Below are 26297 nucleotides of genomic sequence, written 5' to 3' on the forward strand. Positions count from 1 at the left end.
ACTTTAATTAATTATTTAACAATATTTTTGTAATTAATATAAATATTATAATTTAAAAAACAAAATATCTAATACGAATTAAACTCCAATTTAACCAAGATAGAAATAAACTAGAACTAGTGCAAGATATAAATTTATAAAAGCCGACCTATCAAATGTTGGTTATAATTATTTTTACTTTCGGTACAGCCGACGGTGTCGCCGCTACCACTGGGTATTTTTTGCATCCCCCTCCCTATCATACCCCTTTCCGATCCTTTCTATTTCTTTTTCACCTCTTCGATTTCTCACCTTCCTGTCTTATTCCTCGCAAGTCAACCACCTGCAAACTCATTAAACTACTTCCACCGGGTCCAATTGTACCACAAGCAACTTCGTCATGAAACACTCTACGCTCATCATAACGGCAGCCGCCTCTATAACCTGCGTTTTGGGCAGTCCTCCCGCTCCTGTCCATATCATCAATTTGAACGGGCCAGTCGATGGACCATGCGCCAGAATTTACAACCGTAAAGATTATTATCCGAACCAGGTCTTCTGCGTCGCGCAAATAGTTACAAGAGGCAAAGTCTACCGGTGCAGAGGGACGAGCACAGTTAGACCCGGCAACACTATTGATTGCTATTGGCAAGACAGCAGACTTCAAATTCAAACGACTCACGACTGCAATTGGTCAAGAATCTGGGATTGGGTACCAGGAGATGACATGGACGGTATTAGGTTTCGAGTCGCTCGAAAATGCGTCCCTTCGAAAAATAATAAATACGAAACATCCCCTTGGTGGGCTGGGAAGGGTTACGAAATTAAAGAAGACGACGATGGAAGCCCGAGGTACAACCCGCCAAGCCGAGCCCAGCCGAGCTCATCATCTTCGTCGGGGTGTACCCCAGATATGCAAACAGTCACCTGTCTCAACCTTTTGAACAGCGTGTCGTTGCAATAGAGGTTTGCACGTTCAATTTGTCAATTGAATATCAACTCACGTGCAATGCAGCACGTAACTTGCACACATGATTTACCTGTTTCAAATTATGGCCCACGGGTATAAAAAGGAAGGTCGTTGACAATTCGATTTTGAATGGCTTTTCAATAAATCAAACGCATTTTCGTACTCAACTTTTGGTTTAAATTTACCTTTTCTTTTTTCAATTTATTATATAAACGTTCCCACACACGAAACAGCGCACCCCGTCGGTAGATGAAAGACGTACTCGGCTACTCGAGGAGATTCCTGAAGAGATCCAGAACTGCATAGAATTCTGCGAGCATTCCTGTTTCTGTAAATAATTTTGGCTTTGATATTCACCTGCCAGGCAGGGCCTTTCGAAGCCTTGGGCAGACGAGGAATGTTTGACCAGACCGAGTAGAATATAGCTCAGTCATCTAATGTCTACGCGGATACCCATGGTGAGGTTCACTTGCTACCAAGCGGGCCGATATCCAGGTCCGACGTCAGCCTCTGCAGCAGCACTGCTTGTCGGTGGGACGCTATTGCTTATTGCTAGAGATGGCTCAGATATTCGTCGGCGTGGGTAGCGTCAAAAAACATAACTCTCTTACTTGTTCGAGCGCTATTATCTCTGCTTCGATATTCGGCAGCTTCGTACCTTCACTGTGTTACATGTCGGCATTCAATTACACAATTCAACGCCACTGGATGTTGTGTGAGCCTCAATTAGGCTGCCAGTGTCAGATGATGGCTGGGGCTGCCTGTACCACTGGGTGGAATGAGCCGCTTGAATTTGCCGTCTAACCATCCTCTGCTGCCACCTACGCACTGCCCATCGGCCTAGAGCTTGCTGCAGGTCACAAAAATGGGTAGTGCAGTTGTCACTGGTGCATTGGTTACATTGGTGCTGTCTCTTTATGGAAACGACAATACAGCGGGCTGAGATGATTGAGGAGCTTTGGAAGTCTATAAATTGCCGATTCTCCAGAACGTAAACACAGACCGAGTCAATGGCTGAGAATCAATAAACCTGAAGACTTTAATCATAGAGTTACAACCTAAGTAACTACAATACTGTATCAACTTGTCGTCGGTTCTTGTAAGCTCAAGAGGAAATAGGCTACCCATCTGTACATAAAAGAGGTTATCAAAGAGACTAAGCCATCTGCAAATGTTTCGTCGCTATGAAGGCAACGGTATTGTAAGCATAAAGAGCCCATTTTGTTGTTTTTCAAACCAAGATCGGAACCTTTGATCTACGTTAATATAATTCTGTGACTCAAAGACTAATCTCTTATACTTTATTTAGGGAGTCCGAGGCTACAAGTTCAGAATTAGACTAATACGCAATGTCAGTGTAGACACCCTTCACTTTCAGCAATCACATTGTTCATTTATATACAAATAGTCAAACACCCAATCACCAGACCTGTGCGCCTCCCTCATAAAGACCCATAACAAAAGAAATGTCTTCATGAAAAAGGCCATGTCAGAAAAAGATTACAATACCAAGTGAAATATTTGAAAAACAAAAGAAACGCCACGCTCGTTAGTTGAACACATCTCGCCCAAGGCGCCCAACCTGGCACGACTCCAACATCACCACCACCAAGAGTCAGCAATCGTTCTTTACATCCTAACCAGCCCTGCCGCCTGATCCTTTGCCAGGATTTCAGCTTGCCTCGCTTGACTCCAAAGCACAGCACTTGTGTATGGAAAACATCCTTTTGTTGAACGATGCTGACCAAACCCTATCGCCTTTATCTTCCCAAACATCTCCTAGGCAACACTTACCCTTACCGATTGATCGGTAGGCCCTCTCTCGATCGAGAAATCTTCATCAGTCACAGCTGATTGATGAGTGAATCGGGGCTTTGCACTTCCAGTCTTCCACCTCCAAGGCTCAAGTTTCCCACAGAAAGCTTGAGAGGAGTTGCCAGTCATATATATGCGATGGCTTCATGCTTATGATGATGCTCATTCTGATGACACTATCCAAGGCAAGGCAGGCATCTCTACCGTGACCCTGGCGGCAAGCTAATAACTCTCTCTGAGGTTATCAAACTTTTACTGGCAGCATCCATGTGCATATCCATCAATCACAACTCGAAATTGAGCGCTTGGTAATCGGCTTTTTCTATAGAAAGCCCAAGTCGTCTCTTTTCTCTCCTAGAATAAATACAAACATGCTGGCTACCCGACTTCGGCCATGCGCTTCCTGACAACAAAGGTCATCAGCGATAACAAGGCCTCAATTCTTGCCCTTCAATGGCATTCCATCCTCCATTACCGTCCACAGTACGCTCCAGAGTATGCCAGATTCGCTATTCATACAATTGAGAAGAGAATTTCCACCTAGGAAGGTAAACCTGGTCGAGTTGTGACACACCTGACCGTTTGTTGAGATACCACCCATTGGCTTTCGTCGCGATCCCCGCCAAGTGCGGTGACGGAGCTTGGGACAACAACAGCGACAATGAGACGTAGACCTCGTGCCCACCAGACACGATAATATTAGTATTTAATGGCGTCAAACTTTCTGCCGTGCCGTATGCCATGCCAAGAGGCCGGGAAACGACAGAAGTGACGCAATGTTGCTTGCAGATGATGCTGAACGCAAAAAATGGTTGAGGAAAAAGACAAAGTGACCGAGATGCGAAAGACGACAGAAATACCCAGTAGACAAAGATCCCGAGAATGACAAATGGTGACAAAAGGACCAAGACGTTTGGTGGCAACTCATTATTAACGAGACCAGCCAAAGTCGCCAGGCATCAACTTGTTGTTTCTCTTTTTTGTTTTGTGTCTTCTAATCTTTAGACTGCTCATATGAGAAATCAGTCTTTCGACGACACTGTATGTAAAGTTTGCTGTAGGACTGATGGTTACAGCCAGAATAGGGCGGTGTACACAGCCACACTCGACATGGCCCAAGCCAGGGGACACCATTGTGTCTTAGCTCCGGCATTCATCGGAGGAGCAGCCGGCGGAGGAGAAGCAACGGGAGGCCCAGATGGCCGTGCCGACGGGGTTACCATGCCTCCGGTCGGTGTCGGGGTTGGGGCGGGAGTGGGGGTTGCACCGGCCGGGGTTGTGGCTGGGCCAGCCGTAGGCGGTGGAACTTGGATCTGACCGTCCGTAATCTGAGATACACGAGGTGCTGATTCAAGAGGGGCCGAGAGACTAGCACAAGGGGTAGTATGTGCTTGAACTTGTCCTAGAATCAGGTGGAGTATGGTCAGCTTGTAGTTCTAGCGCGAGCTTGAGGACCGCCACTGACGACATCTGTGGGGAGCGCCAATTGACTAGCACAACTTACCATCGCCGATCTGACACATAGCTATCGGCACCACCGTAGTGATCACCTGTGGCTGGCCGTCGGCAATAGGGCGCACGATCGTTGTTGTTACAATGTTGGTACCGACGACCTGTCCCATACCACCGGGACTGCTGGCACCGGAGGCGGGACCGCAGGGCATGGCTTTGAGAACGACGGGGTCACACTGCGGGGCCCAGTTGCGGTCATACAAGTTCCAAAAGTCGCCCGACTTGCATTGCCAAAACTGAGTCGAGTTTCCAAGAGCCATCAAGCCATTGGGGCAGAGGGAGAAGCCAGCCGTGTACAATGCACCGGCCTGCGCAGGCTTGTCGAATTGGAACTGGTAGTTGGACGCGATGTATCCGGTACGAGAAAGAGCATCTTTGGTGACTGAGTTGCTCAGGGTAACAACAAGCACGCCGTCATGGCCACACTCCCTTCGCTTCTGAAAAGAGTCCTACGTCAGTATATGGCCGGCTTGTTGAGCAAAGAAGATCGATATTTTGGAGGTCGTCGAGTCTGATATATCAAAAGCGTTCGACTATCGGCACTTGCTTGACCTAGGCCTCCAAAGATAAACGAAGGGGACAGGAGGAAAATCGATGTCACATTATCTGGTCCACTTACCTGAAGGCTGAGAACAGAATCACCATCGCGCTTTGCCAGCTTTGCTGGGATCACTGTGACCTCAAAGGTTCCTGGGAAGCTCGTCTGGCATCCGGTCGGGGCTTTTGTTGGCGGGGAAATGTCAGCGGTGACGCCTTGAGCGTTGACCGCAGCGGCAAAGATGCCGAGCAGGACGGCGAGCCTTCCAAGCAGGTATGACTGCATTGTGAGCGTTGTGGCCGCTGAGTGATGTAGGTTCGATCTGATTAAGCCTGAGTTGGATCTGATCTGTTGCTTTGTAGGGAAAAGGAATGCCCAAAAATCAGTTTCTGGCTAGCAATTCTTAAAGTTCGAAGAGCGTAGTAGTAGTATTGAACGAACGAGACTTTCAGGAAGAAAATGTAGAGAGGTGCTCTGGTTTTAATTGCGCAAGTGAAGATGAAGTGAAAAATTTGACGAGGCTGGGCTGTGATTCTATGGCATGGTGGCGCAAGGGGAGGGGACTTGGATGGGTGGACGTCTAGAAGTAGACTAAACGGAATCAACTGGAATGTGACAGAGGGCTGGACTCGTAAGGCAGCTGGAGCTCACGAGCCTAGGCCAGGTTTGCAGACTCACCTTTTTGGCTAGGGCGTACTGGTCTTGCCTGACAATGAAGATGAAAATATGGATCAAGGAAGGATGACTGGCAAACGAATGTGCAGCTTGGCCTGCTTTTTGTCTTGAAAAGGAAAGCACGGGTTGATGGAGTCGAAAGATGGAGCTTCAACGAGAGGAGACAAATCTGCAGCGGGGGCGGGTCCTGTAGGTACTTTCGTAAGGTACGTACGAACAATGAATTTTGCCGCCTCTACCCCTTTCCTTTTGCAGTCCGCAGTCAGGCAAGGTACCGGTATTGAGAGACAACCCAGGGAACACAGTACAAGTAACCGTGGAAAAGCGCTAGATCGCCAACAAGCAAGACGATTCCCGCGGGCAGTCTCCGGTATTCGGATTTGTTCCTCGCGAGAGGCTCAAAGAGGTTGGCACGCTAATGCCGTATTTCTTGCATCGCGTGGAAATGGCGGAATGTTAAACGCAACCACTGGGCAAAAAAAATGCATTCCCCATGCAACTTGCTGGGTAGGTAGGCAGTGATGACGGGCTTGAGATTCTCGGGCAAAGAACCAAGCACTCACGAACTACTTGATTTGATATGCCCTCAACAAGACCACCTAATACATATGCAACAAATTTGAGACGGAAAAGCCAGCAGAACAAAAATTCTACAGAGACGGGTAGTTTGATAGAGTAGGTAGTCAAGACATTGTAGGGATGCGACTAATATCTTGTTGTACCAGCAGACCCTTGAAACGGAAACAGAGAAACAAACGGTCTAGGCAGTAAACAAACATGTTTGGACCAGTGACGCGGATTGTACGACAAAATCGATGAACTTGGTTGTGTATGGGGCGAACAAACGCCACACTTCACACTTGCAGATGTGCCACCCAACCACCCTCTAGGTGCAAGCTACTCCGTACAAACACAACGAGGGATGGGATTGGTCTGCCCTAGAGGTTCTTTTGCTCACACATACCTTTCTGCTGCGTAACCCACGATAATTTGTCTACGAAGCTTCCAAGCTATCTTAGGTAGCTCAGGTTGCTAGGTAACTGGGAGCAGGCTACGGTTGTTTTAAGACAGACACTGGAGTAGTAACTCGCTAGGCCGTTGCCAGACGTGTCATGGAACTTACAATCGCAGCTCTCGCTGTCAATTGGCTTGTAAGGCTTGCCTAGTGAGGCAATCTGGTGCAACCAACTCCGAGGTAGAAGCAAACGAGCGAGGAGGCTGGGCTGACGATCCCCACTATCCAGAACTAGATCAACTCCACCCGACGGAAGCGGCTTGTAGATCCGTGTGGGGCCTTTCTTAATGGCAAAGGATGACCAAGACGCTAAGCTTCCTTGCCCTGGGCTGGCGACGGTAGTGGGTGAGATGCAATGCTTGGCTATGGGGGAGGGCAAATGTACCGCGAATGGTTGGGGGACTAAGGAAATGCCTTGGCTGGTCGATGATCCAAACCCACCCAACCTACTAACATTATGCAGTACTTGTTAGAGCCGAACACAAATTACCCGGTATCCGTTGTGCCATGCTAGGACAAGGCCGATGTCGGCTGCCCGCATCACCTTGTTTGTGTGAAGTAAAAAGAGATCTCGGTTCGGAATTTACCGCGGGCGCAACTTGTTGTAGCACTTGACTGCCGTACGGCCAAGTACCCCAGCGGTGAAAATTTGTGTAATGTAATGCGCGGGCGGAGAGGTCGAAAGTGTGCTTCGTGCCGTTCACCGTGAAATGTTCCCCTGCTCTCAACACAGATGTCGTCACCGCACCAGACTGACAGATCTAGACCTCGAGGGCCGGTTCCAACAAAAGGCAGCAAAGAGCTCACGCAATTGTCACAGGAAATGGTAGATGTTTCAAACCGCCCGCCTTTTCGCATCGTACCGAACAGCGCAGGAGGCCGCCAAGCGTCTACAGAGAAAGCAACACCAGAGCTTCAACAATGGCAAAGCCAGGCCATACTCGTCCTGTGTAGCTGCGAATCCGCCTACTTGGGTCGGTTCTGTGCCATCCTGTGCCACGACGGTTGTGAGCTCGTGGGTCGGGTGGCACCATCTACGTGGGTCGCTTGACCTCGACCGTGCTTCCATGCGTGTAGATGGAGCCTTGAGAATCATACAAGTAATCGGCTCCGCCGGACACGGCCGTAAATGCCATACGGAGGTGTCAACCAATATGCCCCAGTCTCTCACCTGGTTAGACACTGGTATTGCATGCAAGGCTGCATCCGCAATACAAACGAGCATGATGATGCATGTCGTATGAAGCCATCCTCTGGCTTCAGAAGCAAGCAATTTCCCAATGTCACGCCCTTGCTCCCGTTAGCCCATGAGTTTTGTAGACAGATAAAGTCCGGATTAACATCTTACTCGTAACAAACGTCATACCCGCCGGCTATTATCACTTCTGTCGAATGTTCTTCGGCTTTCTCTTCTTGAAAACCACTGCTGGAGCTGCAGCCTCGGCTGCTGTATGTGGAGCGGATGCCTCGTCCGCGGGCTCTTTCTTGACAACGTCCTCCTCTTCCTTGACGACGTTGGGCTTTTCTTGTTGCGGCGCTCCCTCCAAATCAGGGCCCTTCTCCGTATCTTCAACTTTGAGTGGCGGTTTTGCAGCCTCCTCTTCATCCTCCTCCTTCTTCTCTCCCTTGACCACAAAACTCGACCCGCTCAGCAGCGCATCCAGCTCACCACCATCATCCCCACCCGCGATCCTCGTGTCCATCCCCCACCTCCTTGGCTTCTTGAACAGGCCATTGACGGCATTCTCTTCCTCCTTCTCCTCCTCCGTCTTCTCCAGCTCCCTCTTCCTCACCCCGCGCGCCACGCTCTCGTTTCCCTCCCCGTCGTCAATTACCCTCGTCTTGGTGACGGTCCACTCGCCCGCCATCGCCAACTGACCCCTTAGTTCGTCGGGTATGTTGACGCCCATCCCCGCCAGCTGCTCCAGCTGCGCCTGCCGCTGCTCCTTGCCCGACGAAGATGATGCCTCTTGCGGCGGCCCCCGTCCCGGCGGTGCGCTCCTGCCGCTCTTGTATTTGTTGTCACCCTCACCGCCCGTCACGACCCCGTTCAGCCGCTCAATCTCCCTCCGCGCCCTCTCCTTCTCCCTCTCCTGCTTCTCGTGGCCCCGGTGCAGGTCGCGGAGGGCGCGCTCCACGGCGCCTCGGTGCTTTCCCGTCGCTTCGTGGTTTGTGCGCTCGAGTTTCGTGTCGCGCACGTACATGGAGCAGTGCTTGCACCAGTACCGCGGCGTCGACTTCCAGTATTCGGCCATGGTGAGGTTTTAGGTGGCAGCGGCGGATGGATGCTTTCGCTTGAGGGCGCTGAGGAGCGCAGAGTTTGGGGCAGGACCAGGAAAGGTGCGCGCGCAGCACGTCAGGATGTGGTAATGCCGGCGTATTAATTTCAAACTCCGAATTTTTGCTGCTCAGAATTTGTACTCGGATGCCAGTATCGCGACAAGCTACTAAAGTGAGGATGACGAGGTTGCGCTTGGAAGAGGTGATTCCGGTACAAACAAATCCTTATCTGTTATCGGAGAGCTCAGGCTCAACCCGGACCCTAACCCTTCGAGGTGCAACATCAATCAGTACAAGTTCAACCTACCACCCAGATGATGCGAAAGTCTACCTTACCTACCTGCACGCATTTACTTGGGCTACCATGCCTCAAGGTAGAAAGCTTCTAAAAATACCAAACCAAGCATACACTATAACCCCTGAATGAATATGAATTCCATGCATACCGACGGTATGCCCTGTCCCTCTCAAGCCAATATAACAGCGTTGGCTTGTTCACGTGTGGTTTCTGGTACACAGAACGCATGGGTTTTTAGGTGCAAAAGCACGGTAGATTCGATGTATTGAAAAGCTGTACAAAAAAAATAATCCCTAATAGCCTGCACACGCATGAAATTCATATTCATTCAGGCGGACTGTAGAGAGACTTTGTGATGAATGGCTACCTGCCCACTTTTATTGTCCTCATTCATGTTCGTAGCCCGACTCTTCTTAGTCCGCGACTCTGGCAGCTACCTGCGCGTGTTATGTGATATGTTCGTTATGATATATTTACAAGAACCCTATTTCCCCTGCCCATGATCCCATATGACGCTTTGAAAGACGATACTTAGTTTTCCTCCCAATGATACTCTCCCGTGTACCAGACCGTTGACGCCGAACGCTTGAGTATCCTTCAAAAATACTGGACGAAATGATGACCTATATACCGTAACATGGGACGGGGTTCATCTCCAGCTGAAGACTCGAGCTAACTTGGTCGGGGTGTTTGCATTCGCATTTATATATTTGTACAGCAACGCTGCCGTCATGGTGATTTGACTAGATCGCCATGAGATAGGCCTGATGACGTTGTAGGTCATTATCGAATTTCCGTGTGGTCAGTTACAGGTAGTTTAAAAGCCCAGTGAGCGTCTTCTGCCTGTATCTCTCGTAAGCCTGTCATCATGCTGTAATAATGAGCAGAGACTATGGCCCATCAGTGTGCTCGTGGCTTCACTGCGAGATCACAGACCGAGTGGTGATATTCGATGACCTCTTTGCTTATTCCATCACTTTCAGCGAGAGGTGTTGAAAAAGCTTGAGGGGGTACATGGACTCTGTGTCCTATTGTGTGTGTAAAGGTGCTCGAAGTAAATTATTGACGCGATTTGTATGTGCCGAAAATATGTTCTCACACATCCCCCCGCGGTCGATCAAACGGGGCGTGATCTTCTACAATCATTGGTATACCGCCAACCATGGTGATGTTGTCTTGCCCGAAACCCTCCAGGAAAGGGTGATTCCTGTCAGAATCTTGCGGCACGGTCCCTAGCGGTGCCGATGTCGTGGGTGTTGCCACTGCGGTGGATCCAGTTGGGGGACCCAAAGGACTAGGACTTGGCTGGGATCTTATCGAATGGCGCGAGCTCATAGATCGTTCGCTGGGAGGCCTTGAGGTTACACCCAAATCTCTGCCGGAAGCAGTCCCCAAGGGCGAAGGTACGCCTGGTAGAGTCGTCGACGACTGTTGCGGAGTGATCTTAAGCTCTATTCCTTGCTCCACATTGTCGTCGTCGTCGTCCGATTCGTGCACTTCCTCGTCTTCGGAGTCTGGATAGTCTTGATGGACCACCTTATAGTGCTTTGCAAGTCGTCTACTAAATCCTTCCTCGATGCCAACTGTAGAACAAATCAGTCAGTAACCGTTTGATAAATATAGCGACAGGGACAAAATGTGTAGAGTGTCCAAAGTTTCGAAGAAAGTTACCGAGAACAGGTTGGAAAACTTACAGATGTTGAAGTATAGATACTTCCCCAGAATAGGTGCCCATACCATAAGGGCAACCAGTTGTCCATAGGTCCACCGCTGATCGTTGAGGAGGGTAGTTTCGGCCACGAGCAGGAATATGTTATAAAAGTACATGGCAGTGAATACCACCAGTACGACCTGCAATGCAACCCAATAGAGAAACCAGATTCCTGGCCATAGCCTTCGGCGGAAAAGGCGCGCCCACGGCCTGCGCTTCTCCCAGCGGCGTGCCTTGATCTCCATGGCGTACCGTCTCCAACCCCACCAGCTGAGTTGCTCGATGAGTAGAGATGGGTAGACCCAGTATGAAATATTCTGGCCGAGATCGTCTGAAATCGCAAATCTGAGGTCGCCGGTGCAGTAAACAAGTGGGCTGGGGTTGCCGCCGCATTCAGACACTCCTTGGGTCTGGCGGAAGTGATCAAAAACGCGTTGAAATGCTGGCAGCATGTAGCCACCACGGATGTCGACCGTCATGCCGAGGATGAAAACGAGCGACGATATCGCCAAGGTGTACCACCATCGCATGCCAGAACGTTGAAGGCAGCATTGAACCAGCAGGACAGGCAGCACACCGGAGACTGCTAGCACTTGAACCAGGCCCGAGTTGAAAAGAATGGATCCCAAAGACGTTACTGAGCCAAGATCCGGACCATCCGTTGACCTGAACGTTACCAGCGTAGCCACCTGTATGGCGGCAACAAAAAAGCCCTGCACTTCCTGGAACTCGATCATTGAACTTATCACCGCCGCGTTTCCTCGCGTTAGCGAAAGGGTTCTTTGCATCTCCCTCGACAGCTTGAATGCGTTCTTTCTCGTGTCCTTGTTGATCCACGCCTTTGTGAAGAAAATAGGACGCATCACTGAGCTCAGCAGTTTGGCGAGACCAAAAAATAGCAAGGCAATTCCCGTCTGGAAGATGTACGACATAAGCACACCAGGCCCAGCGATATCCTCGTTCACCACGCTGTCTGCATGGTCACAATACCGAGCCAGCGCGGTGGCAATCTGCAAGAGGTTGTCTGTTCGGACCGTGATGTCTTTGAGGTCCATGATTTCATCGCTACATGCCCCTTTGCCCTTGTTACGACACGCGGCAACGGAGCATGATACCATGTTTTGTATGACAGATGAGCCGTTGAAGTCTGTGAGGTCGCTCTTGAAGGACAGCGTCTCGGATAGTTTGCGTGAGTACTCATCGGCGGGGTCCATTTTGGTCCTGTTGTCTGCGATCCAAAGGGATGCCGTGGCCAGTTGCATGCATGTCGCAAACGTTGTCGGCTCGAAGAGCAACCTGGGATCCGAGCAGGCCTGTGTGCAGTTGAAGGTCCTTGGTTCCATGTTTGACTCGGTCACACTGCCGGAGCGTACGACGAAGCATGTCGGCTGGTCGATGGGAATCCTCCCACGGGGTGGTGTGTTTGGCGGCAGGTTCGAGTAGTTGCTCAAGTCGGCATGTGCCCAGTCTGTGGTGATGTGAGTAGAAATGTCCCGGATCTGGTTGACGGCGCGGGTGAATGGTTGAGGATACGCCCTGAGGACGCCATAATTGTCCTTTTTCAGGTTTGAATTGAGCGTCGAGTTCGACGGGACAAAACGCAGCGATACTGGCTTGAAAGATGATGCTGGGGAGGCTGGGTCCGTGTTTGATGCGGCACCTTCGTCGACTGTCGAATTGTGCCCAAGGCCGGCACGGATGGATTCCGAGGGCAGAGCCAGGCCGGCGCTGGGGGTGAATGACGACGCGGCGATGGCGGTCGCAAGGTTTCCCACGGCCGCGGCCATGACTTCACCTGTGGGTTGTCCCAATGCCTATGCGGCCGTCATTCCTTTCCACCTCCTCGTTGCCGGCGTGGTCGGCAGGTCTTGGCGTTGACGGGTTTGCAACAAATCGGTATCGGTTCGGGTTCGATTGCGGCGGGCCTCGTCTGTCGTGATGCGTCCGTTCTCGTTGATGAAATGGTACTTGTGTTTTTTTTTATCTTTGGTTTCGATTTTTCAACTATTTTTATTTATTTATTTATTCGTCAATCGAATCGTCGCAGGTTCGCAGGTGCTCGGCGCGCTGCAGAAGGCACGCAATTGGCCTTGGACGATCGGAGTCGTCGGGTGATGGTGAAAGAATTGGCACTGGAAGGACACAACAAACAGGCGACTCGAGGTGCCCAGAAAGACCCTCCCTCCCCTAAAACTTCATGGCCTGGATTTGGCGGTTCGTTGTTGTGGAGCAAAAATCAAAAGCGCCACTACCATCCATCCATGCCAGCAAGCCAGCTCTCCATACTCCTCAAGTATTAGCCCCTTGCCCAGCCAGAGTTCCCGTGCGGTGGAGTTTTTACCGGTTCGCGTTGGGACAGCCCCACCACTAGCGATTCAGACCGCTACGTGATAGGTAAATGCAGGCCCCTAGTGGAGGCCATTGTTGCTGGACTGTCTTGGCCTTTCTGATTGGAGCAGTGTGGCGCAGAGTGCACGACTCACAAACAAGAACTGGAAAGATGTCCGATTGATGTCGCTGGCAGTCACATTGACTGATCCTAAAGGGACGGAAAATGCAACCGAAGTTTTGGCTTTGCTGCCATTTCATTTTCATGTCACGTCAAAGCTGCAAGCAATTTGCTCGACATGATAAACGACCTAACCGTGCTTTCTACCAGTGCTCAACTGCAAGCTGTCTGTCAGACCCTGATCACAAACGCACCGGTTAAAAGCCACGTCCATCAGGTGTCACAGTGCACTGGCTTTTGTTGGCTGGCAAATGACGTATTGACTGCTTTCTGCACTTCTTTGCATTTGGAACCGGGAAAGGGCCACTTAGGTAATCTTCGATCGCCCATGGTTGCACTCTCGCGTAGAGCCAAGTTATTTACCCCCTCCAAATGTGAGACGGCAGGCCCATAATTGCCCGCCAAACATTTTGAGGCCTCAGTGAACCTGCAGCCAATGGTGATAGCCAGCTGATCTGGGCGTTGCCCCACTGTATCCAATGTGTATTATAACGGTACGAAGTACTATACAAGGTTCCGGTTCAGAACAAGAAGGAAAAAAAAACTGCTTGCGTCGATCGACATGTTCTCTCTTTGCCTAGCTGTCAAACATCAGTCCCATGCAACCCTGTATTGAATAATTGACTGCACAAAAATTGGACGACTCAGGCTATTGTACATCCAAGACGCCTCTGCGACTCGACTCGAGAATGATGTCAAGGTTGCAGGCTGGACAGCACGCGACCTAGGCGACGTAGGAGCACAGGTCGTCTTGAAGCTGGTGGGAGAGTCCGGTCTAGACTTCCTACCTAATTGATACTAAACCAAATAGTCGAGTACAACGATCTCAGGGGCCAAGTCTGGGATTTCCGCGGCAAGCTTGTCAAAAGACTCGTTACTCGAATATGTCTACCTGCACCAACTTTCTTTCGCAGTCATGGGGGATGAAATAAGCATCTCGGGCAAGCTAATACTGCCTGCAGTGCTGTATCCCTGCGGCATTATGACACAGGGATCGACGGGCGAGAGTGTCCGAAAGAGGATTGTCCGTGTGGCCCAACCCTAACCCTGATATGAGTGACATAGGTACATTGCAAAACGCCATCTTCCAATCCGACACCATCTTCCGATTTGGCGAAGAAATTCTTTGGGCAGACATTAGTGCAGGTTTCATGGGCCAGGTATAAAAAGGACAGCATGGCAGGACGCCTGGCAGGCGCCGAAGGCCGTGTTGCATGCAAGGATGGAGGCAGGTGCGGAGGCTCCCAGTGTAGCTCCCCATGTAAAGCCTGCAGCTCCATAACACGCCATAACGACTCCAGAGCAGCCTGCCTGACAGATACCGTATGCGGCCGGACCAGCTAGGGCGACACCGCTCAGAACGGCAGAGGCCATTATGGCATGGGCGATTGTGGAGTGTTGCATTATAGGGTTGACGATATTATCAGTGTATGAGTGTATGACTATGTCAGGGCCCGCCCTGTCGATTGTTATATGGTGAGGTTGTCCTGGCTGGCTACTATTTCGGAACTCATGACTATTAACACTCAGCACTGCTCTATATTTTCCACGAATCACTTACTCTGTTGAGTGTGTTTGGTGCTAGTAGACATGCGACGGCGATGGTTGTGATGAAAGGATATTGCGTACTGTGAAAGGCGTGTGGCAGCCAGATGAAATTTGAGCCGGGATGATAGTGGAAAGGTGCGCTGCTTTATACCTACTCAGGTGCAATGAAGAGCATGGCATCATTCTGATCCTAAATGGAACGATAAGGTTGTGGAACGCTCCAGCAGGCCAATCTCGTACCACATCTGTCATACCCGATATACAACTGGTGTGCCACCACTTGGCTGCCTTTCCCCTCAATCACGGAACTTTCGATGGCATGAAGTTTATCCCAAAATCTATTACATTTGGCTCTAGTTGTACACCCAATGTAAAGCACATGCCAACCCCTCGGCTTCCATTTGGCACACATGCCTCTGGTGTTCTTTCTTGGTTGGTATGCGCCAAACTTCTTCAAATCGAAATTTCCAGGCCAGTGGCTCGGTACATGTCTAAATTCGATGTCGATGATGGACAATGCATCTTAGAGACCCCTCAGATAAGCAAATTATGTGTCGTACAAGAGTGAATGTGACCAATGCAAAACTGCTCCCCTCACCCACGTGTTTAGGCAGCCTTGCCAACAGCAGAAAGTGCCAGTATCGAACGTAAAAGTCTGAAAGCAATCATCTTACTATGAAGTGTAAGAATCCGAAGGAATAATTACTGTTCTTATCTTTCTTCTATTGAAGTAGACGACAATAAAATGGGTGTGATATGTGATGGTAACTTCCAGAGAACCCACCAAACCTCCAAGTTTGAGGCGAACAAGGACGTCATGTCGCTGCACAGTCTCGGGCACCTTCAGCAATCATCCAGCCGCAATTTCCATAGATATCAGGGCGGCCTCTCCCATCGTCGAAGTGCTCTTCCGCTTAATAAAGACACGAGTAACGTTGCGTACCCCCTGTTCGGCACCCCCCCTGTTCGGCACCCTGAAAATCTAACAACGAAATGCCTACTTTTATAAACTGATTTAAATATAAAATTATCAACGGACAAAAATACAATCGTTTTCACGCTTCTCCGGTTCATTAACCTCTTCTTCATCAGCTAAAGGTTCCAAATTTTCTATATCATTTTCCTGCAATCCAATAATGTTCTGTTTGTTAACCAAAAGCTCGTTTGGATCCGGAACCACCCTCCTCCTTTTAACCGGCCGTATTGCCTCCAGTTGTGCTTCCAATAAGCTGATTTTTTGCTGGGCGCTAGCCAAAAGGGTATCTTTGGCTTCGAAGCTTTTTTGGACTTTTGCAAATAAAAGACGTGAAGTAGCGTTGGTTTTGTTGGATTGGGAAAGTTTTTGCAGTTGAAGTCGGATATCTCGGGTCGTTTTAGGGGTTTTCCAAATAAGTAAAGACGGGTCGTTAATTTTTTGGGCTGGGCTTTCCGGTGTTTTATCCCTTTGCAAACCGTTGTTTTTATCTTTTATAACGTTGGCGTTGCTATTTTCTAACAAAAAAGGGCTTAAAAGTGGTTTAACCAAGTTTACCGGCCATAACCCCGTTGTACGCCAACCAGATTGAATGGTTTTTGCTATAAATGCTTTTAATCTGGCCTTTCGATAACAAAGTAGGAAATTTCGTTTTCCAATAACTGTTGAACAGCAAAATTGGCTAACAAATCCAAGTTGACGTCGATAAGCTTCTTTTAACGGCCCAAAAACCGATAGATCCAATGGTTGAAGAACGTGTGACGAATGAGGGGGTAAATATAGGAGTTGAATATTATTTTGCAAGCAAAGAAGCATAAATTCGTCCGTTATATGTGATCCATGGCCATCCAAAACTAATAACCGCTTTTCAGGGGTTAAAGGTTGGGTATACGGAATAAACACCTTTTTTAACCATTCGATAGCCGTTTGGTTATTTGTCCACCCGTTTTCGGTTGCATGAAATTGCCAATTATCGAAAGGGCTTAAATCCGTGGGAAACCATTGTTGTTGTACGTTTTTTCCCTTAAATATAACGAGGGGAGGGAGGGCAACGCCCGTAGCCGATATACATTCGATTATAGTCGTCCAACCACGCGTTCCGGGCTCTTTTCGTTGCAACGGCCGGATCCCGTTAAGCCCTAATACTAGGCCATTAGATCCTTTGCCTTCCATTATACCGGTTTCGTCCATATTCCAACGGTTTTCCGGTTTAATAGCGTTAATAACCGGGTTCGTAATATAAAGCCACCAAGATTTAATTACCTCCGTAGTAGCGCCATTAACCCGGGCGTTATCTATTCGACGGGGCCTTTGGGCTTTAAGGATTGGATAACGAGCCAAAAAACGAGTTATCCAACGTTTTCCAAGGCCTTTTGTCTCTCCGGCGGCTTGAAGAATTCGTTCGGCAAAAAAGCGTAATTCTTGATGCGTTGGCGGAAGCCCTAAAGCTGTTTGGGTAAGTACCCAATCAGCCAAATGCTTTTCCTGTTCCGTGGAAAGCCTTTGAAAAGGGCTTTGTGCTTTTTTATAAGGTTGAGAACCTTTAAGTCGACTTTGAAGTGTAGACCTAGGTATTCCCCATTTTCGGGAGGTTTTTGCAATTGGATTGCCATTATTGACGTCGTTAATTGCAGATATAAGCTGTTTTTCAGTATATTGCTTCATTGGAAAATGGAGAATTAAAATCAGAAAAAAGTAAATCCAAAAGTGACAGATTCATCGAGATATTTATAATAGAAGTTGGAGGATAAAAATAAAAGTGTTGTTGTTTTTGGGTGCCGAACAGGGGGGGTGCCGAACAGGGGGTACGCAACGTTAGTAATTTGTCACATAGATGCGGCCTTGAGAATCTAAACCCAACCGTCTCTGGGAATTCAGGATGCATATGCACCCTCTAGGCATGGCATCAGGAGAAGGCGAGGGTGGCCATCTGTTCTATGCGTGATGGTATATCTCCTAGTTGAGAATAGGGTCAAGTATATGCAACGTCTTATCACAGATTAGGTAGCCTGCTGTTTGGAGAATATTGTAGTGTATGTAGGCTCACTGAGCTCGGTTCTAATGACTCTAACATGGGTTGGGATTTATCTAGATGTGCACAGCTATAGCAAGACAAGTCTAGTTCATGTCATGTTTGGATAGCCAAGACTGGCCGCTGCAGCCGCTCGTATTTGATCGTTATGCAATGAAACTGTGGGCTTTGCTGCCGAGGCAGATATGCCGATCAGTTCAGGGGTATGGTAAGGAAAGAAAGAAAGAGAAAAAGAGGCATGAAGAAAAAAGAAAAACTTTGAAGAAAAAAGAAAAACTTTGAAGAAAAAAGAAAAACTTTGAAGAAAAGAATTGAAACGGATCATTTCGAAAAAAAAAGAGTTCGTCTCAACATGATAACATTCAGGCAACAATCCAAGGCCATTCTATCGCAATGTTGTGTCGACATAGCCTGATCTATAAAAGCGAAAGAAAACATACGCTATTATGCAAGGGAATTAAACCCTTCATTTTTAAAAAAAAACATACCAAAAAACGCCCATCGTCCTACACCACCCTCCCATCAACCTCGGTTCTGTTGGCCGAGGACACGTCCTTCTTGACCTCGTAGTCCTGGCTACCGCTCGCGCCGTCGTTGCTCCCGTTGCGCCGGGCATATTCGCCACTGGCATTGTCGTTGTAGGCGACCGTGACGTCGTCGATCTCGTCCCCGACCTCCATCCACCTGTCGCTGGTGGCCGGGATGGGGGAGAATCGACAGCAGAGGTAGTAGACAAGCGAGGAGACGGTGAAGCCGGCAAAGAAGTTGAGTCGGTAGATGTAGGTGGCGCCCATGGGGACGTCGCGGCCGATGGCGCCGGCGAAGCCGACCACGTTGATGAGGATGCCGGCGATGTAGGCGGCGTAGGCGCGCCAGTGAATACCCCACGTGAAGTAGTACGGCCCCGTCTTGCGGGCGTCGTACAGCTCCTTGATCTCGAGGTAGCCGCGGCGGACGAACTGTGCGGGTGCATTCATGGTCAGTATAAAAAAGAACAGAGACAACAAAATGGGGGGAGAGACTGGTAATTAGTTCACTTACGTAGTAGTCGCAGATCATCACACCGGCGATCGAGCTCAGGAATACACTGTAGCTGGAGAGGTACGTCGTGAACTGGTTCGAATCCGTCAGCAGCGTGTAAGGGCACATGGCCAAACCCACAGCCGCGCAGATGTATCCTCCACGGCGGATGTTCAGGTATCGAGGCATCAAGGCCGTCAGGTCTGTGCCGGCACTGACGGAGTTGGCGGCGATGTTGGTGCCGAGCTGGGCGAGCGCAAACGCCAGGCCAATGACAAAAGTGCCAAAGCGCTGCGCCGGGCCGCCCTCGTCAATGAACTTCTCGAGGAGCATCAGGGGGTCCCAAACAGCCTCGCCGTAGATGACTTCCGATCCGGAAGAGACGATGATTCCGATAAAGGACGTAACGGCGAAGCCCACCGGGATTGTGAAAAGCTGCGACCAGAGGGCGTCCTTGGGCCTGGCTGCAAATCGAGTAAAGTCGGGGTCGTTGACGATGAGGGTCGCAAAGTTTGAAATGCTGCTCATGACACCCAAGACAAACTCCCAGGCCAATTCGCTGCCCTGTATCTTAGCAGGCTGATGCACAATCGGTCCCACGCCGCCGGCCCTGACGACGGCCCAGATGAGGAAGGCGATGGCAGCGACGGGAACAAAGTAGGCCTTGACCGTGAACAGATGCCGAATCTTGTGAACGGGAAACCAGATGGCGGGTAGGGATACCAGCCAGAATATGAAGAATGAGGCGTAGTCGGCAGTTGTGGTGCCGGAGCCCTCCGCAAAAGTGTTGGGGATTCTATCGCGATCCTGTGGCAATGGTTAACCATTTTTGTCCTATTTTTCGACATTGTAATACGGATGTAAAAGCAATCATGTCTTACCCAGTTTAACGACATGGATCGGATCATGATGTAGACACATCTGCCACCGATATATGACTGCACGCCATACCAGATGCACGCCATGGCGGCGCGGTTGAAGACGGGCCAGAGGTTTCCCCAGATACCGAATGAGGATCGCGCAACGACGGGGAAACCGATGTGGTAAGTGGCACCGATGCGACCGGTGAGGACGATGAAACATCCCGCGATGGTATATCCTATCCAAACACACAGCCAAGATTGCCACCATGAAAGGCCGTTATACACCATGGACGAAGAAATCATCCACGTGTTGATGTTGAAACTGTCGGCGATCCAGAAACCGACAAAGTTCCAGGGGCCCCATTGGCGCCTTTCTGGCTCGACGGGTTTGAGATCATGGTTTGTCAACTGTGTTTGGTGAACTTTGGGTTAGTGGCTGACTATATGACACGGAAGGGAGCAAATCCTGAATCTTTTGATCTATAGAATTTGATCATGTCGACATACCATCAACTGCCCGGTGGTCAGACCCGGCTCCGCTTCCACGGCCAACTTGTCCGACCATTTTCGTAGCCTTGCGCCCCTCTGCGACATTGCGACGACTGAGAAGGTAATTGCGGCACACCCAATGGCAATAGGCGGGGTTGTTCTTGGTGGCTAGGGTCGAGATTTGGGGTAGACAAGCACTGTCCAAGCCAGGGAGCCGTCGGTCCGATGCTATATTGGCTTTCGATCTAAGCTGAAACCCTCGAAAAAAGCATTCGAACCAGATGCAAACTGAAGCTCTATCGTATGCGAAGCTAAGTAGCTCGTGGTTTATACAGCTCGGCCTAGGGCTTGAAGTTACTGTCAGTAAAAGATGAACAGAGAAAAAGAATAAAAAAAATAAAAAATAAAACGGTTGTTGGAGAAAGATCTGCGCATCGCGTGGTGCTTTGCAGCAGTCCCTCGTCCCAAATGTAAATTGCAACGCGGGATGACGCATGCGTCACCTCGAGGCAACGCGGTGGTATGAGAAAATGAGAAAAAGAGTGGATGATCAGCACCTTTGCACGCGACTGGTGATGTCAATGCGGATTGGAGTCCAGGGTCTCGACGCTCCACGATGGCTGGGCAAGCAATATATCTCCTCGGTGAGAGTCGTCGACGGTCAATGGCTCCCACGGTGAACAAAAAACCGACTTGAGCGAACGAGACGGGATTTTGCCAGGAAAAAGGGACACACATCTTGACGCGAGAACGAACGGCACGAGGGCTGGGGAATATAGTACTTGATAAGAATCGCCATCAGGAATACCGAGATGGCTGTCACCACCATTGATCAACGGCCCGCCGTTGGAGCTATTGCTCTCGCCCAATCCATATCCATCTTGGCAACCGCCGCCCCAGAAAAAAAAACACCCCGACATTGAGTTTTGCGGAGATGGCGAGCTATCAAGATACAAACGTTGCATGCCCCCACATGCAAGCAAGAACTTATCAGTTGATTCCCTCCTTGGAGCGCCACTCAGAACGGGATGTATGCAGGGTTGATGTCGACTATTGTTGGCGTCGCCGCTAACCGGAGGCGAACGGGACCAGACAAGCCAGACTTGGCCAGTAAAAGCGACGAACCGAGTAGTTTAACAAACGTTATACCGATGCATAATAGGTGAGCTAGTGGCCGATAGACAAGACTCTTCGCGGTCCCTTGGCTGTATGTCTGTATGATGATCGTGACAAAAGAAAACGACAACACTGAAACAAAAGTCTCCAGAAAATATTTAATCGCGACGACATTGGACCAAAGGAAAAAGCAGGACGATGTTGACCGAGTCTAATTAAGGTAAATCTGTGCCTGCCAGGAATATCGCGGAGATCTCATATAACACTGACTCGTTGAAACAGCAACATCAAATGTCGCTACGCTTTCGATCCCTAAATTGTCGATAGCACGTCGTCAGCTACAAAAGTCGACGGACGGCAATTGGAGGATATCGACCTGAATCAATCAAAAAATTTGTGGATAAGCCGACCGTGGGGCTTATCAGACCTGTAGCCAAACCCCTCTCCCGGCCACCATCTAGTCTAGCGAATCTTCAATTGATCACATTTGGTTTTACGTATCGGTTTTTTCCTCTCCCTTTTTTGGTTTCAATCACACGTGGGCGCCTCAATTACCCACACCAGTACCTAATTTTGTTAGTCTATTTGTAGACACTCAAAACCTCCCCCGATTGCCGACCTGCATAGTGCACACGACTCTCGTACCGACCGTATGCCCTCTTTCTTATCGCATATCTACCTGCTTCTGCGACGCATTTTTTTTTCTCAGCTGGGCTAGCGACTTTTGTCGGGTTTCTTGGCACCTGAAAAAGACCATTGTAAGCCATCGCCTAGTGCTTGGTAGCAACGAACCTATCCTCTTTGGCAATCGGTAAGCGCCGGATAGCGGTGAACTATGGTAGCTTGAGAGCGGAAATTGCGCAGCTTAGAAAAAAATCCAAGTGCCATGGCGTCCTTTCACTTCTAGACCTAGTTTTAGAGTTCTTCGGTTGGGTTTGGATTCTGGCATCTCACCTAACGACGTACCTTTATTACCTTACTTGACAGACGACTCAGCCGTCATACGGGCCTTTCCGCGGACAGATGAACTGGTGCCCGTAGTAGGCATTTCCCAAGGCACCTACCTAATCATCTCATCATGAGATGCGTCATCTTGGATCGCACACCCTTCCTACAATCAGCCCTACAAAGTACAGTACTGCATCGTGTTTGGTAATTGAGAGCCTTACCTATCCTTGCCGCCGAGTCGCGGGTCCTCTCAGTTCGGCCCTTGACAGATTACCACATTCGGAAATCTTCGGGAGACGACAAGTCCTACATGTCACAGTAGCGGGCAGGGAAAATCAGGCACCGACCAATGCAGGTAGTATGTACGTTGTGCGACTCTTCGGTATGACTTCGAGAAGACCCTCTTTCACCGGTATCTCTTACTCCTATGATGGTGATGACGGTCATTGGAACCCCCGTGGAGCTTCGGGGCGTCAGCTTACTTGATTGTGCAAGGTACTGTGTAAACCTCCTTACGAGAAGTGCATCCGCGGGTGAGGCTTAGAGATGGTTGGCGGTGGGGAGCAAAGATTTTCTGACGCAAGCTTGAGTCTACCTCCATACTAGCCCAGAGGTTTCTTTCACGTGGTCATTGAAGCCCCTGCCCCCCCTTTCCCTCGAGTACCTTACCTGGCATGCATATCCAATCAAATTTGCGCAGCACTTTTAGTCCTTGCGCCCAAGGTGAATTGAGTTAGTATACCGAATGTAATTTGCCTTAAGCAGACATCTTAAAAAAAAAAACAAGCTGCTGTAACGGAGGTGATTGAATTGACATTTGCTAGAGTGCGGGGTATGGTTTGCCCAAGGTACGGAGTAGTTCGTCCCTAGCAGTGGACCGGCCCACCTGGTCGCACAACGGTTTCTTCGACAAGCACAACAAGCCCGCTTCAGTGCGTTTTCGGTTTTCACTACACGTGCGCGCCCTGCGGACGGCGTCAACCAACCTATCGCTTCTCCTGGCCGGCTCCCGAATCAGCCGGACGTTTATACCCTCTTTTGCCAAACCCGACCGATATGGACAAGATAGACCGAGTTGACAGGGCTGCGCAACGAGGCGCGGTTCCTTTTGGGTGAGATTAATATGGCCCTTTTGGTCTGACTAGATCTAGTGGGCGCCGGTTCCTTCGGAGAAAAAAAGACTTGCCAAGGCAGCACCCTACAGTAAAACAAACCTGCCGCGCCAAAACCAGCCACAGCCGGTCTCTTGAACCCCTTGTCCTCCGACTTTGTCAGCACTGAGCCGCCGCGCCGCGCGATGCGGCCCGCCCAGAGCCTTTCTTTACGCTGTTCTTTTGTTCAGTGGCCCACTTTGGACCCTGTCTGCAAAAGGGTTCAGTCATGCCCAAGGCTGAAAGGGTCCTTCCGCCTAGACGCTACCATCACATCGAGGCACCAAGGGACAAGGAGTCTTGTTCATTGCGTCTGTTGTACAGGGTTTTTAATTCCGACAATGGACAAACGATCCACTGCCATTGGAACCTGATGCGTCAAGATGCCTTGAACGCCCACTGTTGCCTGTGGCGAGAGAGTTCTTGCGTCAATTTCCCCTCCCATTGTTGTTATTGTGTTTCTTCCCCTTTCGACCAAGCGGTTAGGTTTTGTGGGCAGGATCTGACTGAGCCGTCCTTCTGGGGCCGAGCCTTTTTTGGACCCAGCCCTATGACTATCATAATGCTCCGAGCTTTCCTGCACCCACACCCACACCTCACATACACCCCCTGCTTATACGAGGAGATGGGTGTAATCACGGCAGGGCTTTTGACAGTTTAACGCTGGCGCCAAACTGCACATGGCAGTTGAGCCTCGCCGGTGCATGGCTTGTCCTGGTCAGATTCTTAGTTCTGTCGTCACCTTTAGCGAGGTACTTCCTCCTTGGTCTTATGGTACTCAGTCATACTCTTGGCCTTGGGGGCTGCGCGAGGGCAGTCCTCGAGTAGCAATAGATATTCCAACAGCATATAAGATGTCTGTCCTCGATGTCTTGCTCAGTATTCGTTTTGGTTCTCATATTCATACTCTGCAAACATACAGACGAGACACTGCCTACTCGCTACCCATTATTATATGCCCAGTCATAGTCAAGTCACTTCAATACACACTAAAAACATGCCTCACCACAAAGACATGGCGAATATCTTGTCGCCAATGGCGGACTCTTCTGTCATGCATTTCAAGAAGTTCAAGGAACAAGTTCACTCTCAACGCAAAAACACAGGCAGGGAGCTCACGAGGTTTCTCGAGACGATATGGCTCTTTACCGAGTCTGACATCAAGACAATCCTGGCTCCTTCGGTCCTGTTTGCCCTCACAAACGGCATTGCATTATCATTACTGTTGCCGGAATCGGCAGGCATACCGTCACCAAGCGAGATCCTGGCCAGGATTCCTGTTATAACAGTATATGTTTGGATCAGTCTCATGGTTCTTTGCATACAAAACCAAAAGAGCCCAGATGCTGTTGAGGAGGACAGGATTAACAAGCCTACACGTCCCCTCCCGTCAGGCAAGGTCTCGTCCGATGAGGCCGGTACTCTTTTGGTCGCATTCATCATCATTGCAGTCCTTGGCAGCTACTGCCTCGGCGCACCAGTCGAGAGCATATTAGTTATCGTCCTGGGATACATCTACAACGACCTCGAGGGCGCAGAGCACCCCTTCTTCAAGAATGTCCTCAACTCCCTGGGCATTCCTTGCTTCCCCATCGGTGCTCTCCAGGTCGCCATCAACCCGGCCCCGCACACGGCCGCCGCGCTGGCCGGCTCGGGCCCCTCGGTTCCCCTCCTGCTCTGGCGCTGGATCCTGGTGCTCGTCGCGGCAATCTTCTTCACGATTCACATCCAGGACATCAAAGATCAAGAGGGCGACGCCTGTCGCAACCGCAAGACGGTACCCCTGGTCTACGGCGACTCTGCGGGCCGCTGGCTCGTCGTGGTGCCCCTGCTCGCCTGGTCCGTCGCCCTGCCGATCCTCTGGGGCTTCACCTCGCCGACCGCCGCCTCGCTTCTGGGCCACGCCCCGCTGCTGCTGCTGGCGCTCGTCGTCTCGGCGCGCACGTTCCTCTACAAGTCGGTCGCGGCGGACAAGAAGACGTTCAAGATCTACTGCCTCTGGCTGATCGCCATGTACTGCCTGCCGCTGAGCAGGGCATTGCTGGGAGGCGAGGGGCTGATGCTCGTCACTGCGTGATTCAAAATTACCCAACTCTTAACCCTTTTTCTTGTCTAGAATGGGCTGGACTTTTTTGTTTCGAAGCGCGCCGTCGCAACCGCTTTACTCGGAAGCTAGTCTAGCGGCGGCTTTGTATTTCTCCTAGCGTCGACTACCACACGTCTTTTTTTTTCTTATTCTCTGTACAACTCTGGGGGTTAGATGGTGTACATTTACTTTGTTTCCGGCGTTGGTGGCTGTGGCTTTTTTCTCTCTTGTCTAAAATTGCACCATATGTGCAGGGACGACGGCTGGACTTTCCCCCCTTTCTTTCAAAATACCAAGACATGACTGAATCAAATTTACGAATCCGTTTACAGAATTCCATTTGTGACTTGTCTCGTTTTGCGCCCCTCATGTGTCTGTTTGCCATGTTTCTTTTTGTCACGTCGGCCTTGGGGGGGTGTCTGGACACGCAATCATGAAGATGGTTGCTTGCGTTTGCACTCATTTCTTGGTAAGCCATTTCGCGGTAATTCTTACTTTTTTTTTGCTTATTTTTCTACGTTTTTCTCGAGATGGAGGTTTTGTTGGCTTCAATCGGGGGTGGTTTGCGTTGCCGGTAGCCGAGACTAGTTGCTCGAAATACCGAATACTACCACTTTTACCACCCATCTTTTTTTGCATTGTTGGCTGTTTGATGTTGTTGGGTTGCATGTGGCACGTGGTTATTCGTGCGGCACCCATAGAAAAACACAAATACAAAACGCGTCTGCCTACCTAGTATTTTTGTTCACCGTCCCTTATTATTGGTGTT

General features: G+C 49.9%; 8 protein-coding genes across 8 annotated transcripts; 2 read left to right on the forward strand and 6 right to left on the reverse strand.

The window, feature by feature from the left end:
- Positions 1–134: 134 nt before the first annotated feature.
- On the reverse strand, positions 135–708 carry MGG_15801 (uncharacterized protein; the record flags this gene model as incomplete). Its single annotated transcript, XM_003714899.1, has 3 exons — positions 135–148; positions 292–611; positions 662–708. 3 exons carry the CDS (start codon positions 706–708, stop codon positions 135–137), a joined length of 381 nt encoding a protein of 126 aa, XP_003714947.1.
- Positions 709–2120: 1412 nt separating this feature from the next.
- On the forward strand, positions 2121–2465 carry MGG_15802 (uncharacterized protein; the record flags this gene model as incomplete). Its single annotated transcript, XM_003714900.1, has 3 exons — positions 2121–2150; positions 2259–2300; positions 2358–2465. The coding sequence occupies 3 exons, from the start codon at positions 2121–2123 to the stop codon at positions 2463–2465; spliced, it is 180 nt and encodes a 59-aa protein (XP_003714948.1).
- An 864-nt stretch (positions 2466–3329) lies between these two features.
- MGG_07997 (uncharacterized protein) lies at positions 3330–5787 on the reverse strand. The gene is made up of 4 exons (XM_003714901.1): positions 5493–5787; positions 4896–5168; positions 4269–4713; positions 3330–4166 (listed from the first exon to the last, which is right to left on the reverse strand). Exons 2-4 carry the CDS (start codon positions 5097–5099, stop codon positions 3835–3837), a joined length of 981 nt encoding a protein of 326 aa, XP_003714949.1. The 5' UTR covers positions 5100–5168; positions 5493–5787; the 3' UTR covers positions 3330–3834.
- A 150-nt stretch (positions 5788–5937) lies between these two features.
- Positions 5938–8986, reverse strand: MGG_07998 (U1 zinc finger domain-containing protein). The gene has a single exon (XM_003714902.1). The coding sequence runs from the start codon at positions 8757–8759 to the stop codon at positions 7884–7886; it is 876 nt and encodes a 291-aa protein (XP_003714950.1). The 5' UTR covers positions 8760–8986; the 3' UTR covers positions 5938–7883.
- Positions 8987–9310: 324 nt separating this feature from the next.
- MGG_07999 (uncharacterized protein) lies at positions 9311–13307 on the reverse strand. The gene is made up of 2 exons (XM_003714903.1): positions 10777–13307; positions 9311–10665 (listed from the first exon to the last, which is right to left on the reverse strand). Exons 1-2 carry the CDS (start codon positions 12578–12580, stop codon positions 10178–10180), a joined length of 2292 nt encoding a protein of 763 aa, XP_003714951.1. The 5' UTR covers positions 12581–13307; the 3' UTR covers positions 9311–10177.
- A 1144-nt stretch (positions 13308–14451) lies between these two features.
- On the reverse strand, positions 14452–14676 carry MGG_15337 (zygote-specific protein; the record flags this gene model as incomplete). The annotated part of the gene is made up of 1 exon (XM_003714904.1): positions 14452–14676. One exon carries the CDS (start codon positions 14674–14676, stop codon positions 14452–14454), a length of 225 nt encoding a protein of 74 aa, XP_003714952.1.
- Positions 14677–18156: 3480 nt separating this feature from the next.
- MGG_08002 (uracil permease) lies at positions 18157–20597 on the reverse strand. Its single transcript, XM_003714905.1, has 4 exons — positions 20246–20597; positions 19757–20146; positions 18897–19682; positions 18157–18814 (listed from the first exon to the last, which is right to left on the reverse strand). Exons 1-4 carry the CDS (start codon positions 20330–20332, stop codon positions 18362–18364), a joined length of 1716 nt encoding a protein of 571 aa, XP_003714953.1. The 5' UTR covers positions 20333–20597; the 3' UTR covers positions 18157–18361.
- Positions 20598–24226: 3629 nt separating this feature from the next.
- MGG_08003 (UbiA prenyltransferase) lies at positions 24227–25890 on the forward strand. Its single transcript, XM_003714906.1, has one exon. The coding sequence runs from the start codon at positions 24398–24400 to the stop codon at positions 25517–25519; it is 1122 nt and encodes a 373-aa protein (XP_003714954.1). The 5' UTR covers positions 24227–24397; the 3' UTR covers positions 25520–25890.
- Positions 25891–26297: the final 407 nt, after the last annotated feature.

This window comes from Pyricularia oryzae, chromosome 2 (assembly GCF_000002495.2).
Source record: "Pyricularia oryzae 70-15 chromosome 2, whole genome shotgun sequence".
NCBI classification, from domain to species: Eukaryota; Fungi; Ascomycota; class Sordariomycetes; order Magnaporthales; family Pyriculariaceae; genus Pyricularia; species Pyricularia oryzae.

Bases quoted from the DNA above. Each gene is read 5' to 3' on its own strand.
- MGG_07997 (XM_003714901.1), bottom strand. From the start codon at position 5,099: ATGCAGTCATACCTGCTTGGAAGGCTCGCCGTCCTGCTCGGCATCTTT. The intron at 4,714-4,895 runs GTAAGTGGACCA...GACTCTTTTCAG, and splicing joins ATTCTGTTCTCAGCCTTCAG to AAGCGAAGGGAGTGTGGCCA. The intron at 4,167-4,268 runs GTAAGTTGTGCT...ACCTGATTCTAG, and splicing joins TATGTGTCAGATCGGCGATG to GACAAGTTCAAGCACATACT.
- MGG_07998 (XM_003714902.1), bottom strand. From the start codon at position 8,759: ATGGCCGAATACTGGAAGTCGACGCCGCGGTACTGGTGCAAGCACTGC.
- MGG_07999 (XM_003714903.1), bottom strand. From the start codon at position 12,580: ATGGCCGCGGCCGTGGGAAACCTTGCGACCGCCATCGCCGCGTCGTCA. The intron at 10,666-10,776 runs GTAAGTTTTCCA...TTTGTTCTACAG, and splicing joins GTATCTATACTTCAACATCT to TTGGCATCGAGGAAGGATTT.
- MGG_08002 (XM_003714905.1), bottom strand. From the start codon at position 20,332: ATGTCGCAGAGGGGCGCAAGGCTACGAAAATGGTCGGACAAGTTGGCC. The intron at 20,147-20,245 runs GTATGTCGACAT...CACCAAACACAG, and splicing joins TGACCACCGGGCAGTTGATG to TTGACAAACCATGATCTCAA. The intron at 18,815-18,896 runs GTAAGTGAACTA...GCACCCGCACAG, and splicing joins TGATGATCTGCGACTACTAC to TTCGTCCGCCGCGGCTACCT.
- MGG_08003 (XM_003714906.1), top strand. From the start codon at position 24,398: ATGCCCAGTCATAGTCAAGTCACTTCAATACACACTAAAAACATGCCT.